General features: G+C 38.8%; 1 protein-coding gene across 1 annotated transcript; it reads left to right on the plus strand.

Moving 5' to 3' along the window:
• The first annotated feature begins 586 nt into the window (after nucleotides 1–586).
• Nucleotides 587–12,422, plus strand: C16H6orf58 (chromosome 16 C6orf58 homolog). The gene is made up of 6 exons (XM_006991443.3): nucleotides 587–887; nucleotides 2,495–2,581; nucleotides 3,890–4,074; nucleotides 4,939–5,039; nucleotides 10,720–10,958; nucleotides 12,146–12,422. Exons 1-6 carry the CDS (start codon nucleotides 587–589, stop codon nucleotides 12,244–12,246), a joined length of 1,014 nt encoding a protein of 337 aa, XP_006991505.2. The 3' UTR covers nucleotides 12,247–12,422.
• The last annotated feature ends 6,603 nt before the right edge of the window (nucleotides 12,423–19,025 follow it).

A 19,025-nucleotide genomic window follows, 5' to 3' on the forward strand; every position in this document is an offset into this window, starting at 1 on the left:
TTATAAATGTCAGTATTGGAACCAGGATTGGTGGCACACACCTTTAATCCCAGCACTCTAGAGACAGAGACTTGAGTTTGAGTCCAGTCTGGTCTACAGAGCACAAAACGAGTTCCAGGACAGCCAGGGCTACACAGAGAAACCCTGTCTTCAAAATTCAAATAAAAACAAAACATAAATATCAGTATTTTCATATTTTAATTATTCAGTATATTCCAGGAACTATGTCAATACATTTTTATGAAGGGAAACATCCTAATGTTACTAATAATATAATTTGTAATAATAAGGTAAACTGAAAGAGTTCTAGAAGAATTTTTTTCATTAACAAATGGCATTATCCAAAATCTAGCAAGCCTCACCTTGTGTTCAGGTTCTGATACACTGTACTAATGATGGAAAGAAGACAGAAGTCCATTATCTTTAATGCTAATTGCTAAGATGCCCATTTCCTCTCCATGAACACTCTGCTTAGAAATTATTACAGCATGTTTATAAAGTATGAGATAAGAAAACATCCTGGCTTCCTCCTTCCCTCTCCAATAAAAGCCTGGACAAGCTCTCAGTTCCCAACCAGGTTGGCACCATGGCTGTCCTGGCTCCCTGGGTCTGGGTACTGGTTGGCTGCCTTTCTGCTGCTGTAGCAGAGGATTCTGGTACAACGACCCCATACCCTCCTCTCTGGGAAGAGAGCCCTGAACAGTTAAGCGATTATAGGTTTGAGGATGGAAAACACATAATTAACCCATGGGTATTCACTGATAGAATGGGGTTGTATAGAATCCTACTGACTCAGACAGCCGTATATTTTGCAAGATATGGTCCAGAAAATGAACAAAATCTTTTGTGGGGATTGCCTTTTCAGTTTGGATGGCAGTATAAATCAGGTAAGAAAGATTCTTTTTTTTTCTCCTAAATACCAATATATTCCTGAGGTATTAGGAAAATGGGATTACCCTCATATCTTCCATTGCTGTCTAGTTTTATGTCAGCTTGACACAGGCTAGAGACATTTGAGAGGAGGGAATGCCAGTTGAGGAAAATGCTTCTTATGAATCAACCTATAGGCAAGTCTTTGGGGGACATTTTCTTGTTTATTGATTGATGTGAAAGGGCCCAGCTCACTGTGGGTGGTGCTATCCCTGGGCTGGTGGTCCTGGGTTCTATAAGAAAGCAGGCTGTGCAAGCCATGAGGAGTAAGCCAGTAAGCAGTACTCCTCCAAGACCTCTGCATCAGCCTCTGCCTCCAAGTTCCAGTACAATTTGAGCTTCTACCTTCTCTTCTAGCCATGGATGGTGGTTCCATATAAATAAGCCAAATCTTTCCCTCTTCAAGTTGCTTTGGATCATGGTATTTCATCACCACACTAGTAACCTAAGCCACTCACACACGTCTCTTTGAAAACTGATTCTTTGTGTTTAGATTTTAATCTCCCCATAGTCATTGTTTCTTGTATTCCTAGTTGTCCTTAACCACAACTCCTTACCCTGTGAATTGGTTGTGTCTACCAGACACTTCAATGTCACACAGGCATAGAGACCAAGCAAAAAGACACATCCTTTCTCTCATTTGTTGAGTATTTTCAAAATAGTTACCACCATACTGCTAACTACACATTCCTATGAACACACAAGGGGGTATTCCTTACAAACAGGAGTGATGTCAGATTATATTGACCTTCTTGTGAGTCCTAATTGCCATTGTCTAACCTAGGCATGAAATTATAAATGAGTGATGCCTTGCTAATGGTGATTTGTGCCACTGGTTGCTTCTCCTTGGAAACCGAGCTCTTTTCAGTGTATATCCATGGAAGATGTTTGGGGGCAACATATTCATTTATGAAAGGGTAGTTCTTTCTGGCTTATAGAAGAAGTGCATGAGGAGATTGGTGCCCAATGCCCAACCTACACAGCTTACTTATTGCTCAGCAAGTAAGAAAATAGACGACAAAAAAGGGAGAAGGGGAGTGGTGCCAGTTTTGAAGAAAAAGAAAGATTATTTTCTGATGTTCCAATGTTGATGTAATGGACCGTCAGCATGTAAAATACTTCTGATAACTTCTCTTAACTTATGTAGAAATCTCATGGATACCGAATATTGTCATCTCCACTTCACAGTATGGTGCAAACTGACAGGCACATGGTGGTGTCATTTAGAAAACGTAGACCTAAGGTTTGGTTTGACCTTTAACCCACCTCCTTTTCTGTGAGTGACTGTGGCTTTCATGACTTTTATTAGCAGCCAGAAAAGGCAGTGAAATGTGAAGTAATGTAAGTAACACTATCTATAGCTTATAAATTGAAAGTCAAAACCTTGATATGGCTGAAAAAAAGAAAATAATTTGGGTGAGAGATGAGAAATACAATATAAAAACGATGGTAAGTAGAATATAAGTAAATTGCAAAATTTTGTACCTATTCATTAAATGCATATGTTTAACAATTTTAAATGTGTATAATAAACAAATATAACTGTGCATTCTTTGTCCCCTAGGTAGATTAGTTGATCCCACTGGAGGGACAGACTGTGGCTATGAACCTGGAGACCCTATGTGTGTGTCTGTGGACAGCTGGTGGGCTGGTAGGTTCACTTTAGCAAACTTGTACCTTTACTTCAAAGAACACATTTAAACCCCAGTCATAGAGACAGAGCCAGAACTGAAACAGTTCTGCTCCGTTTGCAAGATGAGTCTACTTCAACATCGACCAGTGGCATTGGTGACATGTGGCATGACTGACCAGTCAAATCATGATTTCTAAGGATGTATTCAGACTTTTCATAGGATTAAATCAAGGAACTGCAAAGGTCATGGCCTCTAGGGACCAGCACTGTCTCCCAGGGGAACACAGAATCTTTGAAAAGAGAAACCAAGATAATAGTGCTTTTCCATTTTACTAGGAAAAAAAGTGCTAAATACTGGAACTCACCAACTTGCCAGACTAATATTATACTTTATTTGGCCTATCTATAACTAAGGCTTTAGTCATGTTTGCAATACTAAAAACAACTTGAATACAGTTTCTAATTCTTTCACGATGTGTTTTGGTTTGAAATTAATTTACATAGAAATTCATTATAGTAATTTGCAAATAATTAGAAATGACATTGTATTAAGTTTTACTTTTTTGGGGGGATGACTCATAAATAGTATGAACCACTAGGTATTTCCCTTATACTAACTTGAGTCATTCTTTTCAAAATTCATAAACAGACTTGTCAATAGCTCTAGATATCTGATTGGCTTAGTAATTAGGAGTGGTAAGAATGAGTACAAACCAATTACTTAACTAAATTAAAACATTTAGATCTGCTGAACTTGCTTCTCTATAACTGCAAAGTTTGAAGTCCTGAGAAGGTTATTGGGCTGTGAGACAAAACTTCCAGCTTTAGAGAAATAGGATAAAAGGATTCAGTGATGATGATGTATAAAAATTAGACTAAGTTGTGAATCATAAGATATGCATTTTCTGAATACATAACAATGCTTGATTATTTATAAAAAGTTAAAAATCAACAATGTAATCTCATTGGGAACTTCTATACCTTTCTGTGAACAATATGACAGTTTTTCTTCTCTTATTTATTTCATGCTTTTAAGTAGGAGTGTTATCCAATCCATCAAAAATACATTAAAATTTTTCTTAAAAATATTGTAATATGGCACTTCAGTGTGTGTGTGTGTGTGTGTGTGTGTGTGTGTGTGTACGTACATTCACAATTATAGTGCTATTAAAATGTAAGTTGATTTTCCTCAGTATTTTTTATTTGACCATTTTCTTCATCATTTGCTATCTGTGAATTTTCTCTAACAACTTATGTATGCTTCCTCACAATGTGCTCTGGCGTTTGCCACTGGCCGGGGGGCTAAAGAGGCTTTTGTTTTTACAGATGTGAATTATTTTTTGAGTGTGATACCTTTCCTTGCTGCTGTTGATTCTGGCATCCTGGGGATATCAGCAGACCAAATCACGATTTTACCACCGCCCCTGGATCAGTCCAAGTTTTGTTATGGTGTTTCTGGCTGCCAAGAGCTCGTCCGCGAGACAATGGACAACTGGACTGCTTTTTTTAAGGTTCTTCTTTTCAATTTTATACCAGACTCCTCAGACACGCGGAGACAAGGCTTTTTGTGAACGTCTTTTGTGAAGGATTGTTTTTAATGCATCATATACTTTCCTTAATATTAAAATGTAAATTATAAATAGATATTTTACTCATAAACAATGTAGAAATACAGTGCATGCCTTAGAAATCCACTGTTCTCATACAGTACTAACACAAAATTCATCTGTTCCCACTGCAAGTAAAAAAATACCACAAATGGTGGGCACGCAGGCCACTTTAAGAGAATAAATAGGCATGTGAGTAACTGGGAATTTAGGTCATTGGTGAAAGATTATAAGAATCAAGATTATAGGCTTGTTTTAGACTAGTCTATCCAATTATTGAAACTGAATTAATAACTGCTCATATGTAGGTGGAACTAAACAGTGATATGTTTTTCTGAACTAACCATTCGATGACCAAAATAGAATACATTCATCAAGCATAGAAGAAGCTAATCATTAATGACTTAAACATATATTTGCTAGTTCTTTGGATGGTTAATTCATCACTTTAGGTATAATTCAATTTAATTTTTAAACATTTTTATCACTTTGAAAATTTTATGAGAATTTTAGTAATGTTGACAGAAAAAAAAATGACAATGGTTCTGTCCAGTGTAAAACATGGACATTTTGCAGATACTTGAGGTTCATTTTAACTAGATGATATGCTTTACTGAAAAGTACAGGATGTTTTCCCCTTTGCTGTTAGGCACTAAAGCGTGGCGTGTAATAGCATTTTCAGTTCACACTGACTGTTGCTCACATCTCTGAGCCTGGTAGAATCTGAGGGATGGTTGCCCACATAATGCTTTTTCCTCTATGCCTTAGTACATGCAGCTGCCTTCTAGTGACTTTGATGGCCTATTGGAGCACTTATGGACTGCTCATACCTCATCCCTGGAGTATCCTGTTGATGTCTTTCCAGACAGGTAAGAAATAGTTTTTGTCTCTGTTTTAATTTGACTTTTTCCCATTGCTTTGACTAAAAACCATGATCAAACTCAGGAAAGAAATAGTTTGTTTCAGCTTACAAGTTAGAGTCTGTCATCAAGGGAAGCCAGGACAGGAGCTCAGAAAGAACCTGGAGGCAGGAACAAGAGCAAAGACCATGGAAGAGTACTGTTTAATTCAGCTAACTTTCTTGTATAACTCAGGACTACCTGCTCAGGGATGGCATGGCCTCCAGTGGGTTGGGGCCACCTGCACCAATTAGCAATCATGAAAATGCTTCACTACCACAGCCAGGCAGGCCAATCTGACGGATGCAAGTCCTGAATTGAAATTCCATCTTCCTGGGCATGTCCAGGCTGTGTCAAATAGACTAAAACTAACCAGCATGGTCTTAATTCATTTTTTTTTTCATTTTCTTTTAGAATGATTGTGATTTTTTTTTTTTTTTTTTTTTTTTTTTTTTTTTTTTTTTTTTTGGTTTTTCGAGACAGGGCTTCTCTGTGTAGCTTTGCGCCTTTCCTGGGACTCACTTGGTAGCCCAGGCTGGCCTCGAACTCACAAAGATTCACCTGGCTCTGCCTCCCGAGTGCTGGGATTAAAGGCGTGCGCCACCACCGCCCGGCGTGATTTTTTAATCTTAATAATAAACAACTAGTGTAATCACGGATGATGGTAGTGGTAAAGGGCAAACTTAGAATATATTTTGGGAAAGAGGAGAAAAAAATCTCTGAGAAGAGGAGCTGGGAACACAGCACAGGTGGTAACCCCTTCTATGCAAGCACGAGGACGTGAGTTCATTTCCCAGAACCCATGTAAAAATAGCCAAGCACCATGGAAAGTATTTGTCATACTCATGCTAGGGAGGTAAAAGCTAGAGGATTCCTGGGACTCACTGGCCAGTCCAAGCTTTGTGGTGAGGGCAGGCCATCTAGAGACCCTGTTTCAAAGGAAAAGCAAAGGTAGATCATACCTAAGGTTGTGACCTCCACATGCATGCACACTTCCCTACCCAGGCATGCACACACACATGCATAGGGAGATGTACTAATGCACACACGTAACATCTAAGAAAAGGGGATTACATTACCTCCTGAATTGTGGTGGTCAAGTTGCAATACTTGTTATAGGTTACTTTTCAACATTTAGAACATGTTCATGTGAGTAAAAGTAAATCAATAATCAATAGAAGAATACAAACTATAAATTTTATTTTTCTTTGTATGAAGTCACTGAACTGAGCAAAAAGCCCTGTTTCATATCTAGTGCCACCTCAGGGGTAGAAAAAGGTAGCTGAGTCTAAGCAAGACCTCTGCGCCCCTCCAGAGGCAGTGGTGGCACACACCTTGGATCCCAGCACTTTCAGGGGAGATGGGTGCCTGAATTCAAGGCTAGCCATCTACGGGTGAGTTCTAGGACAGACAGGGCTACGCAGAGAAACCTTGTCTTGAAACAACCATAAATTAATTAATTAATTAATCAATTAATTAAAATTAAGAAAACTCAGCTTGAGCAGGAAAAATAGTCTTCCTCGGGGAAGAGCACAACAACTGGTTATTCAGTACCAAATGATCAGCTTTGAAAATATATACACAAATAACACTATGCAGACTGAGCAGGTTATATTTATGTATTTAGGGACGTGTGTGTGTGTGTGTGTGTGTGTGTGTGTGTGTGTGTGTGTGTAAAACAACTGACCCGAGGGAAGGCCATGAATTTGTAAGAGAGCTAGAAGGATTCTATAGCAAGGCTTGGAGGAAGAAAGGGAAGGGAGAAATGATATATCTTAACTTCAAAAAATAAAAGAAATAATTAAAAAAACAAAGAAATCTCAGTTCTATTCAGACTATTTCAAAAGAACCTAAACTTAAATGGACACATTTATGTTTTTTCCACAATGTCAGAATGTACTACTGAATAACACTAAATTTTATGGTAGGCCATTTTTGTTCCTGTAATGTACTATGTACTACTAAGTTTACTTGAACATTACGGCCCTTGACAGTCACGGTCTCTTTAACTCCAATCTTAATGACTAATGCTCATTGCCAGATCATGTATTATCCTTCAGGTGCATACCTATAGAGCTGCAAAGAGAGTCAGTTTCTGTACTTCCTGAGGAACCCACCCATTGGGCTGTTGGAGGTTTGCAGAAGCAGAGCTGGCTCAAAGCCAAGGGAGACTCAGGGTGAGGAACAGGGCCAGTCTGGTCACTTGAGTGGTTCATGTAAGCGGCAGGTACCTTGCTGAACTGAAATCAGGAACAGTGCAAAGTTTAGAGCCTGCCTGTAAATCCCATAATGCGTGTGTCTAAAGCATCAGCAGTATCAACATGCTATACTAGGAATTTTCCTTCCTTGTATATGATCCTCATCTGAGTTTTCGTTTTCTTTTCTTTTGTTTTTATCATTTGGTGGTTTGGCATGTTCAATAATTTTACATGCCTAGTGTTTCTGGCATGTTTCTGGATATGGCGTTGAGATGCCCATGTGTTCACGTCTTCTCGACCTAAGTTGGTATGTCAGTGGTGATGTTTTATGCATAAACAGTTACTATCAGTCTGAGCCTCCTGGGTGCTGCTGGACAGAGGTGATTGTTTGCTTTACAAATAGGGTGCAGATTTATTCTGCCTCAAATTTCTACTCAAAATGAAACAAACTCCTGTCTTGTAAAATGAAATCGCTTGAAGCAAGGCACAGCCTGAAAGCTGCTGTCTTATACAACGTGGAATATCTTACTACAAAGTAATGTGGGGGCTCTATCTCCACACAGACTACCTCTGTCGTCACTGTTGCTCACTCTTTTTGTATATACAGTTCCCCCCCCATTCCTCCTTCCCTCTTTCTTCTTTCTACTTTTCCTTCCTTTGGATTTTTTTTTTTTATGGTGCTGGGCATTGAACCAACTCAGGACATCTTGCATCCCAAGGCAAGCCCTCCCTGAGAGCTGCAACTCCACCCCACACCCGTTAATTTAATGGTTATCTTGAGACAGTGTCTGGCTCCATTGACCTGACCGGGTTGGTCTTGATGTCAGCCTGTACCACAGTGTGGACTTGAAGTTGTTCTCCTCCTGCTTCAGCTTCTAGAGTAGCTGAGGTTATAGTCATCTGCCACAAAGCCCTGCTTGCAAGTGCCATGGTTTTCTTCAAACACACTGACATAGCACTTTCTATTTTATTTACAGTATCAGGTATCAGCTTTTGAAACCTCGCCATAGGAAGTCATGATTTAGCTTATCTGATTCTTACACGGAAGGGTAAGCAGTGTTCTCTGGATAGAGTAGTCCATTGCTGCTGTCTATTGGTATTTGGAGCTTACATTTTTATAGTTGAAATCGCTACGTATATTGTCGCTGGCCACATAAATCTATCAAACCTACCACCTTAGTTTCCCTGGGTTTCGAAAGAAATTAGGAAACGGAGGTGGGAGAGAAAACAAATTTATGTACACTTTGGCAGAACAGGGGGCAAAAGTCTCCGAGTCCTTCCACATTTCCTGAGGCAGTGTTGCTGCTTTGAAGAAAGAATGAAGGAAAGCCAGGAAACACACATAAGCCACTTTAACTGAGAGATACGCTTTCAGAATTGCAGGAAATCTCTCCATGATAGGTGAGTCTGTCCTGTGAGGCCAGGCCCCTTAATTACAGCTTCTCTCCTCCCAGCATGAGATTCCTGGGGGAAATGCATTTCTCTGGGGCCCACTGGGTTAGGGTTCCCGTTTGAACATCTTTGGCCTTGATGCTTTTCCTCACTACCTTATTCTCCTTTGAGTTCATCCTCATCTGTGATTTTCATATCTTAATACTTCATATCTATAACGTTGCTGGTCACTGAACAGACAAACTGAAGAACAACCTCCTAATTTGTTCAAAGCATCCCGGATTCTGTCCACAGACTTCCTTGTAATGAGGTCTGCTTCAGAGTAACTCATTTGCACCCATCTGTCAAGAAAATGGACATTGAGGCTGCCATGTGCCCTCATTTCTAAGGACTCTCTCTGCCTTCCCTCTCTGTCATGACTCCCATTGCATTTCTTTACCTTTCTTGGTCTGCTTTGCCTGCCTAGGGCTCGTGTTCTGGCCAACGGAGGATGGGTAGAGAGTAGGGGAAATGTTTGAGACACTTTACATATGCATATCCTTTATTATTTTATCCTCATTGTCTGAGGATTTAGGTAAATACAGGAACATGGGAAGTAATTTTCAAAATCTTGGCCACCCCCCGCCCCCTGAATTTTTAGTTTTTTGGGGAGTTTGAAAACAGTTGGACTCCCTTTTGTTCAACTGTCCTTTGCTTTGGTTTATTTTCTTCTTGATTCTCTGTTCTGGTGGCTCTTATGTCTCAGAGGCTCCCCACCCTATCTGGCTAACTTGGTTCTCTATTACATTTAAAGACCAGCATTTAGAAAACCAGAGTCCTTTTGAGGTTTTGTACAGTGAACACGCCTCTAAGAAAATCGTCCAGTTTATTGACTAATCAGCTCTTTAACTACTCACAGCCTGTGGCCAACACTTTATCCTTCCACTTGAGCTCAGCTGTCCTGGAGAATAGACATTTTTCAGTTCCCTGTTCAAAAGTGAAGTCAAGACCCAGCGACTGTGCGTGTCAAAGTCAGCTGCTCCTTTTGTTTCCCATTTGGGAGGACAAAGATGCTTGTGTTTATGTCAAGGCGAGGCTGACCTTAAGAAGTGACATTTTAGAATCAATCGTCACATGTTGATTTTATGAACTAAGGTCCAGCTGACATGTAACAATGTACACAGATTTAGGTATTTATTCAGCTGAATGAACACTGGCCACTGTAAGCACTGGTCAAACCACCACTTAAAGCAAAATGCATGACATTTCTATCACCCTTTCTAGAACGTTCCATATGTCTCTTGTTTTACTTTCCTTAAAAGCTTCCTTTCTTTTTTTAAAAAGTTAAACCTCTCAGATAGCAGAAATAACTTTTGGCATATTCGTCTTCTAACTCAAGGTTAATAAACACTAACAAGCACAATGTATTTTTCTTTCTTTCTTTTTCTGTTCATTTTATCTGTTTAAAAAAAAAAAAAAAGGATCTTGCCGGGCGGTGGTGGCGGCGCACGCCTTTAATCCCAGCACTCGGGAGGCAGAGGCAGGCGGATCTCTGTGAGTTCGAGGCCAGCCTGGGCTACCAAGTGAGTCCCAGGAAAGGTGCAAAGCTACCCAGAGAAACCCTGTCTCAAAAAACCAAAAAAAAAAAAGGATCTCATGTATCCCAAACTGGCAGCTGAAAAAGAGCTTGGCACCATGATCTTCCTGCTTTACATCCCATTTGTGAGTTGTAAGCATATGATACCAGGCCTTGTTCCTATTTTTTGTTATATAGCCAAAGTATATTATTTTAACATGTTTATTACATGTCAAGTATAGTGTGCCTAGGAAATGACATAAATGGAAAGCAAAATATTAAAAAGAGGTAACTAATTGGATAACCCTTCACAGATTCAGATTTAAATTTTATTTAGCTATCTACACAGTTCCGGAAAGACAAGCCCAAATTTATGGGACTACTGAACTTCCTTTCAAAATAATCTTTGGATTTTATTTCTTGGTACTGGATGATTTCTGCCAAGTGAGATTTAAATTCTGAGGAAATTAATCATAATTGATAATTTTGTCTATTTGTCTTTTAGATATGCCTATTATTCTGACCAAGAAGCCAAGTTTGAGGAAAACTGGGCTGTTGCTGTAAATTACTTAGCTGCAGCCTACCTCCCTACAACCATGAATAGAACGTACAGGTTTCAGAAGGGTCTGCCGCCTCGTGTTCTTGTTGATACTGACATAGCCCCTTTTATTTCCAACTTCACTACTCTTCAGAACATGGTCCTAGTGTCACTCACAGCTCTTGGTGATACTGATAGACTTACAGGTAAGAATGTTTAAAGAATACCAGACAAAATTAGGACTGTATGTATTGGAAGTGTACATAAACTAATTTAAGTAGAAATATATTCAGTCAGCCTGCACTAAAAATGTATGCATTCTTGTTGATATATTTTTTATTTCCTTAGCAGTTATTACTATTGATAGATGGTAAGACCATTGAGCAACTATAATTCTTTTATGTATGACCTGTCTGTTCATTTGGATGCCACACTGAACTTTGACATCTGTAATATCAGGTGAAATATAAAACATAAAACCCACATGTTCACATACAATCATTGTTTCACTCATGAAAACTTCTCCTTTTTTATACATTCTACTTTACTCTTAAGTATAAAGAACACAAATGAGTTTCAAGAGAAAATTTGCCATCCTTAATGAAGTCACTATCCACCTGACTCATTGGATGCTTTTAATCCAATACTACTAGCCAAGAATGAAGACCTTTACTCCATAATGGCAAAGCAGAGTGAAAAACAGTCTTCCTTAACTAAGTATTTGAAGATCAGCATGTCATCCCATTTTATACTTATGCCCTAGGACCTTGAGATAAACTAAACATATATGCTATTACTAATTTTGTGAAGGGAAATTTTTTTGAGTCCCTAAATTATAAATGAAATAAATTAGACATGAGTGAATTATGGTCAAATTTGTGGAAAACTTTGGCATTAGACTATCAGATCCACTAAATATGTTAGTGCACCAGTAAGTTGATCTCTTTCTTCTCACCTTATCCTTCATTGTGGTATAATACTGGCAGCTTTCCTTCACACAATGAACAGTAGGTCAATCTCCAGTTGGTGGATAATATTTAAAAGATTTGTATTAGGATCATCTCATTTTCTTGTAGACATGCAATATTTTATTTAATGAATTTAATATGATTATGGAAATGGTTAAAAGCTATGACCCATAATACAAGATCATCCCACATGTACTTTTCCTCATCATTTATGATTCCACCACTTAGAAAGCATGACACAAAACTTTCAGGTCAGGTATTGCAAAATGATAATACTATCAGAGAAATCCAATTTTCTTTGTGAACTGATGATTTTAATGTTAATTGATAGGAAGCAAATGAAATAAATTTGACCAATGGTTATTGCCTAATGGAACTAAGAAATGTCTTCAGGAGCTGACATGGATTCGTTTTATCTTTTCTAGGATCGGCATCTTTGACTGCCTGGGAATTTATCATGAGTTCAAAAGCTGCAAGGGAACTATTTCTAAAAGCTTTTGAAGAGTTTCTGGGAACATCTACTTAAAACATAAAACTTTTAGTGAACAATGAACAACTGCCTTTGGCTACAAGCAAATAAAAATAATGACTCTGATCACATTCATGTAGGCTTATGCTTTGGGTTTTTTGCTTGATGTTCATTTTTCAGAGTTTCCTCCATGTATTCCTAGTATTAAATTTAAATTAATTTTGCACAATAATCCTTGACATTTAAATTCTTCAGTTTTTAATTTTATGATATAAGGATACTGTTCAATGACAGTCAAATCACAAAAAAAGTCATTAAACTGATATTAAGCATGTATGGCTGTTCTGATGCTACTTTATGTAATGTAGGTTTGACAAAATGTAGAATAATATATCCTACTGATGTTTTACCAGAATCGACTATTTTGAAATCAAATACCAATGTTCAACTTAAAGATTTAAATCTCATAAAATTGAATTGCAAATCGAATCCACTGACTTGTCAGGTTTGATTTGTGATTTGCTAACCTTAAGTTTATAATTACTTGGTAGCATTCCCATCATTGACGCACATTTGCAAAGAATTCTTCAGGGTGAAGTTTCTCATTGTTGTACCCTTTTAAGAGAGAGATGCACTGGATTGACGTGATTTTCAAAGGGCTTCTCTGTCTTCCTGCTTCACACCCCTCCTGAGTCTGCACATCAACAAGACCCAATGGTTGGTGAACTAGGTCATCATGTTTCTCAAAGCAACAGCTCTACTTCTCAGCGTCAGTGTTCTATGTTGGTTACTTTTCTTCTTGCTATAACAGAATACCTCAGGGAGCAGAGACTTATTTTAGTTCCCAGTTTCAGAGGACATAGTCCAACATAATGGGGAAGACGTGGCTTCCGGAGCCACAGGAATGGGTATCTGATGTGGAGTTAAGAGCAGGAACCAAAGACTATGGGACATAAGCAGGGCAAGATTGTAACTAATAAAGGCCTGTCTCTAGTGACTAAACTGAGCCATCCGGGCCACATGACTTTAAAATGAGGTCAGCAGCTATAGGCTACACATCCAAATACACAGCCTGTGGAGTAAAAATCAGATTCAAACTAATATAAAGACACAAGAATGAATGTGCAGAAAACTAATGATTCTGTAGAAAATAAAACGCAAGGATGGGTCCCAGGAGGTTGAAACGAACTGGTATGTGGAGAGGATGATAAAAGACACATGTCAGCTGCAAACCAAACATGTAGATGCTCTGCCTGTTGTCCAATGTGCCCACGGATGCTTGTCATGACTTTGATTTCCTGTAAGACAGAAAAAAATCTTTTTCCTCCACCAACCCCCGACATTTTGGTCACTTGAAGCAATGGTAACACAAACATCTGAATCCGATACACATTTTGGTGGGCCAGGTCAGGGAATAAAGCTATTTGCCCCGAGTCACGGCAGCAAGGCTCTCTTGCTCTCTTAGGTTCTCCGCAGAGGAGTCATGATTATTTAGGAAGAGGAGGCACGGGCTGCCTGTGGCGAGCTGAACCTGTAGGTGGGGTTCGAGGGAACTGGTTCTCAGAGGCTACTGAGAATTTTTCTGTTTTAAACATAGAGACATTCTTGTCTTTCCTTCTCACATCATAGGCTTTCAAGTGGTATGTTAGTGGAGGGAACAATATCTGGTTTTCAGAGTATTAAACATCAATAGGATATCGTATTCTACATTTCATAAAAACTGTATCACATAAAGTAGCACATAGTAATTTTTAGGATTTGGTTTTTTTGTTTACCTCCAACCTGCAAAACAAAGAAGATTATGTGTGTCCTCTAATTCCTACCATTTTGGTGTCTAATCAGCCATCTACAGACCTTGCTCAGGTGGATTTCTTTGGTTGCCAACTGGTGTGAGATAAGGTATTTCTAACATTTTGAGTTTAGTGAGGTATATGTTCCCTTGCTCAGGCCATTTTGCTACTCCAGAGGACAAGACAGAAGTTATTTCTTCCATCTTGAGGAGATCTGGGGTCCTTTTTTTTTTTTTTTTTTAAACAGGTGATGTGGCATAAGATTTAGAAGACTAATAAAATTCTTAGCACCTTTCTCTCTGGTGAAGTATCCTTTGGTAACTTCTAGTGGGGGGTAGGGGATCCAACAGCAACCCACAGAACAGAACAAAGAAGTTTTATAAACTTTAGAGGAAAGGGATAAGTAAGTGCATCAGCTTACTGATGGTATTAGATGAGAAATAAGGCTGTAACTCAGGTTGATTTTAGCCTGTGTTAGGAAACCCACGGATCAATACCCCACCTTGTGTTGGGGCAGTTATGTGCTGAGAGCTTAGAACTTGGGTTATTTAGGTCTGGAATGGGAGAGAGGAGAGGTGTAGTTAGATTTTTCTTTGGGCCACCAGCTCCCCCCAAACAACATGGAGACTTATTATTAATTGTGAAAATTTGGCCTATAGCTTTGGCTTGTCCCAGTGGCTCTTATAACTTAAATTAACACATTTCTATTAATCTACATTTTGTCTTGTGGCTTTTTACTTCTCTTCCATCTTGCATCTCCTATTTCCTCTCAGTCCTGTGGTGTTTCCCCCACCCTAGATTCATCTCCCCTTTCTCTCTCTCTCTCTCTCTCTCTCTCTCTCTCTCTCTCTCTCTCTCTGCCTAGAAGACCCATCTAACCTCTTCTTGCCTAGCTATTGGTCATTCAGCTCTTTATTAAACCAATCAGAAGGCACCTTGGCAAAGACACCTCTTAACCGTGTATAACAAGATTATCAAGCTACAGAGGAGGTTGGCTGTTTCCTTCTACATCATCATCTGTTATCTTATTTTTGTATATAAGTCCCAGCTTATACACAAAAATGAGAAAATTGACAGGGCTTGAGAGATGGCTTAATGGTTAAGAGTATATATTGCTTTTGCAAAAGCCTTGAGTTCAGTTCCCAACACCTTTTGGAAATGTGGCTCCTGTCATAACAGTGACCACAACTGACATCTTTTCACCACAGGAAACTAATGGATCAAGGCTAAGGACTCAGATCCAAGCCCACTAGGGAGTCCCAGACCCAGTACTGAGAAATTTGGTACCATGAGCAATTGTTGTGGTGAACCCAGAGCCTAACCCTGGGAAAAGGAGCCCTTTCTGGTAAGGTCAGAAGCCCATAAAGGAGGAGCCAGAAACTGAGGAACAGTAAAAAGGAGAGAATACTAGAACCCAATCAGTAAGGCAAAAAGCCTAGTCATAGAGCAAAGTCCATTTGGGGTTGATGTTGAGTGGCTGGATAGAAGCCCTCATCTTCAAATCAAAGAAGTCCATGTTGGCTTATCTCACAAGTATTACGGTTGCCATACTACATATTTTAAATAATAGAGATTCATTCCACTTCAATAGAGAGATAGAGTGGATTTAGGGTGAAATACTAGTTGGGCATGCCAGCCTGTCACAATGAGGAGGGTGGGATAGGAGATCCAGCAACATCTCCTTGTCTTTTTCTTTGTATTGCTACAAGATCTTGAGGTCCAGGAAGTTCTTAGTCTAAAAATAGCAGTCATTAAATAGTATATAAAAGGGGAACCACAGAGAACCAGATCTACTGCAATTAGGCAGAACGAGATTGTACTCCATCATCAAAGATGAGGTCTAATCCAATAAGAGGCAATGGTAAGGGAACTGAGGCTTGTATATTTGTGAGGTAGTTGGCATGGTCATTTGACAACATGACCCTTTTAATAAAATACTATTTAATAAAAATACTATTGAGTACAGTGATTACAAGTATGGGCCACTACAACTTTTTATAAATTTAAAACTATAACAGTATAAAATTTGGCATATAAAATATTAATTGGAATGATCCTCTTTCATAGTGTGTCACTCACTGGGAAAAAGACATACATGTATGTGAAATAATAAGTGGATCACTATTTGATCATAGTTTTCTAAATGCTTAAACATAAAGTAAAGACAAATAAAATTTTTTAAAAATCACCTCACAAAGGTGGATCATAAAGTAGCTTTATATATAACAAATTTAGCTAAGACATATCAAAAAGTTGGTCTCACCTGGGACAATATTCTGTTTTTTGCCCTGCCTTGTGTGAAGAAGGCAAAAAGTTTTTTTTTTCCCCTTGAAGATAACTGTGGTCTTAAAATAAGAGATATATACATAAGCAAGTGAAGATTTGGACAAAATGTAAACATTTTTTTAAAGGCTTATAAAATGATTTTGGCAAAAAATGGAACTTAAAACAGATTTAATGTATATTCAAGTTTGTTAAGATCAACCCATGTGAGTCTGTTTAATGGGTAATTGAGATTTATTAAGATAAAAATTGGCGCCGGGCAGTGGTGGCGCATGCCTTTAATCCCAGCACTTGGGAGGCAGAGGCAGGCAGATCTCTATGAGTTGGAGGCCAGCCTGGGCTACAGAGTGAGTTCCAGGAAAGGTGCAAAGCTACACAGAGAAACCCTGTCTCAAAAAACAAAAACAAAAAAAATATATAAATTGGGGAAAATACACTCACGAATACAGAACTGAGTAAACAGCTGAAGTCATGCTCTGTTCTGGCCGTCATGTGTCCATTCATGCCAAGAAGAAGCAGAACGTGACCCTTCTCTCTCCTCTTAAGAGGTCACATACCCAGGCAAGAAGCACTACCTCTTTTGGTCCCCATAGCCCAAGGTCATAGGTGGTACAAATACCACTACACAAGTTGCCTAAAATTATTCCTGCATAATAAAGGCCTAACAGATACCAAAGACATATTAGTGTTACTGTAAGATAAAACCATGTTTCTTAGCTTCAATCTATCATGTAATCTGAAGTTCCTTAGATACTGTTGAATCTGCTATATTATATTTTGATATTTTCCAGTCCTAGCCATTTCCCATGAAAGAGGCAGGATGGAATTTAACAACGAGCGTTTGGTAACTTTAGGCTGATATCTGTTAGGCAGCTAGATAAATACTACCTGCTGGACATCACTAGGAATGGACCTCTCTTGCACGATGAGAAGATAACACAACCTAGAGCTGAAACTACAAGATTCTGGTTGATGGCTGGAAATGGCCTGAGTCTGTTTCCAGTGAAAAGTATAACTTTCTAATCTGTCAGAAGGTCATGATGTCATTTAGCCAGAGGCTTTTTTTTTTCCTTGAAAAAGAAAGACATCCCATTGTCTTCTCCCAAAATGTCAGGTCAAAAAGGCCCTATTAATCCCATACACAGGAAGGTGTCACTCAATGGGGATCATAAGGGTTAGGGAGCTGAGGTCAATCCAGAGATCCTGGAAAGCAAACCAGTTCTAAATCTCTCCATTGCTTGAAACTGGCTAAAATACTTTTTCTCTTTCTTTCTTTCTTTCTTTCTTTCTTTCTTTCTTTCTTTCTTTCTTTCTTTCTTTCTTTCTTTCTTTCTTTCTTTCTTTCTTTCTTTCTTTCTTATTTTTTACATTGGTCCTTAAATGCCTATCATTTCCCCTGGGGACCGCACCATAACAGTGAGTATGACAATCCATCCTGGCAATAAGGGACAGTCAATACAAAGCCATGGACTAGTTAAGCTGTGATGTCTTTAGAAAATAAAAATTATCAGAAGAGAGGGGAATTTTTAATAATCAAAATACTGATTTGTATCAGCCCAGGCAAGAGAATCAGATAATGCTAAGAGCTTACAGAAAAAGGACCCTGTGCATGACCTTCTTCCAGACACCAAAATCCAAAGCTCTTACAATCTCATAAGGATTTTTACAAACAGTAGAATAAAATAAATAAATAAAATAGTCTGCACTTGTGTGCTTATGGAACCATTTAAAAAGCCATCGTGTGACACCAAAGCAGGAACAATATACTTTGCAGGTTTTGGATTGCAGTGAAGACAGTTAAGAATAAGGTTCTGTTTATCCTGTGTTCAGTCCTTGAAAGTAAAGTTTCTATTTGTAATTAAGAATAAGTTCCTGAATCCAGGCAGTGGCAGCACATGCCTTTCATTCCGGCACTTGGGAGGCAGAGGCAGTTAGATCTCTGTGAGTTCGAGGCCAGCCTGGGCTACAGAGCAAGTTCTGGGACCACCAAGGCTACACAGAAAAAACTCTGTCTAAATAAATAAATAAATAAATAAATAAATAAATAAATAAATAAATAAATAAATAATAAACCGAGAGAGAGAGAGAGAGAGAGAGAGAGAGAGAGAGAATAAGTTCCTGTTTTGTAGACCGAATGTCAACTGCAAGACATGTTTTGTCCAACCTCTACTAAACCTGCAACCCCCGTGACATGATGTGCATTCTTACCCTGTCCCTTCCCCTTTGTTGTATCTTTCTAACGATGTGTAATAGCTCAACTCTCTTGTCTCTGTAAACCCTTTCTCTTTCCTAGAAAAGGAACTTCAAGAGACTGGCAGGGACTGCTTTCTAAAATCCCAACTTAGGGAGACTGGCAGCTACACTGGCCAGTCCCGGGCACACTGCAAAATAAAACTTGCTTCAATTGCTACTTGTGAGTTCGGTCTTACTCCTCACAATTTTCAGGTGTGATGAGATGGCACCTTGCATAATTTCTTCAGTTGGTGATTGTCTAACTTTTGTTACTTCTTGTATGCTACCTTACAGTCTATGATGGCCCTACTGTGGGGTGTTAGACATAAAGGGAGAGAATAAAAAGGGCCCCCTAATAGTTACTTGTTTCCAAAGCACAACTTGAGATACATGAATATCAATATGCCACATATTTTGGGTCAAATGGTGTGTTTAATGGCTGACAATACCATTTATAAAATAAATGGTCAGTGGTCGATACATAAATGTACATAGCAGCACATGACATCCATGTCCAAACATACCTGCAAG

Source organism: Peromyscus maniculatus, chromosome 16, assembly GCF_049852395.1.
Source record: "Peromyscus maniculatus bairdii isolate BWxNUB_F1_BW_parent chromosome 16, HU_Pman_BW_mat_3.1, whole genome shotgun sequence".
NCBI classification, from domain to species: domain Eukaryota; kingdom Metazoa; phylum Chordata; class Mammalia; order Rodentia; family Cricetidae; genus Peromyscus; species Peromyscus maniculatus.

Bases quoted from the DNA above. Each gene is read 5' to 3' on its own strand.
- C16H6orf58 (XM_006991443.3), top strand. From the start codon at position 587: ATGGCTGTCCTGGCTCCCTGGGTCTGGGTACTGGTTGGCTGCCTTTCT. The intron at 2,582-3,889 runs GTAGGTTCACTT...TTGTTTTTACAG, and splicing joins TGTGGACAGCTGGTGGGCTG to ATGTGAATTATTTTTTGAGT. The intron at 10,959-12,145 runs GTAAGAATGTTT...TATCTTTTCTAG, and splicing joins TGATACTGATAGACTTACAG to GATCGGCATCTTTGACTGCC.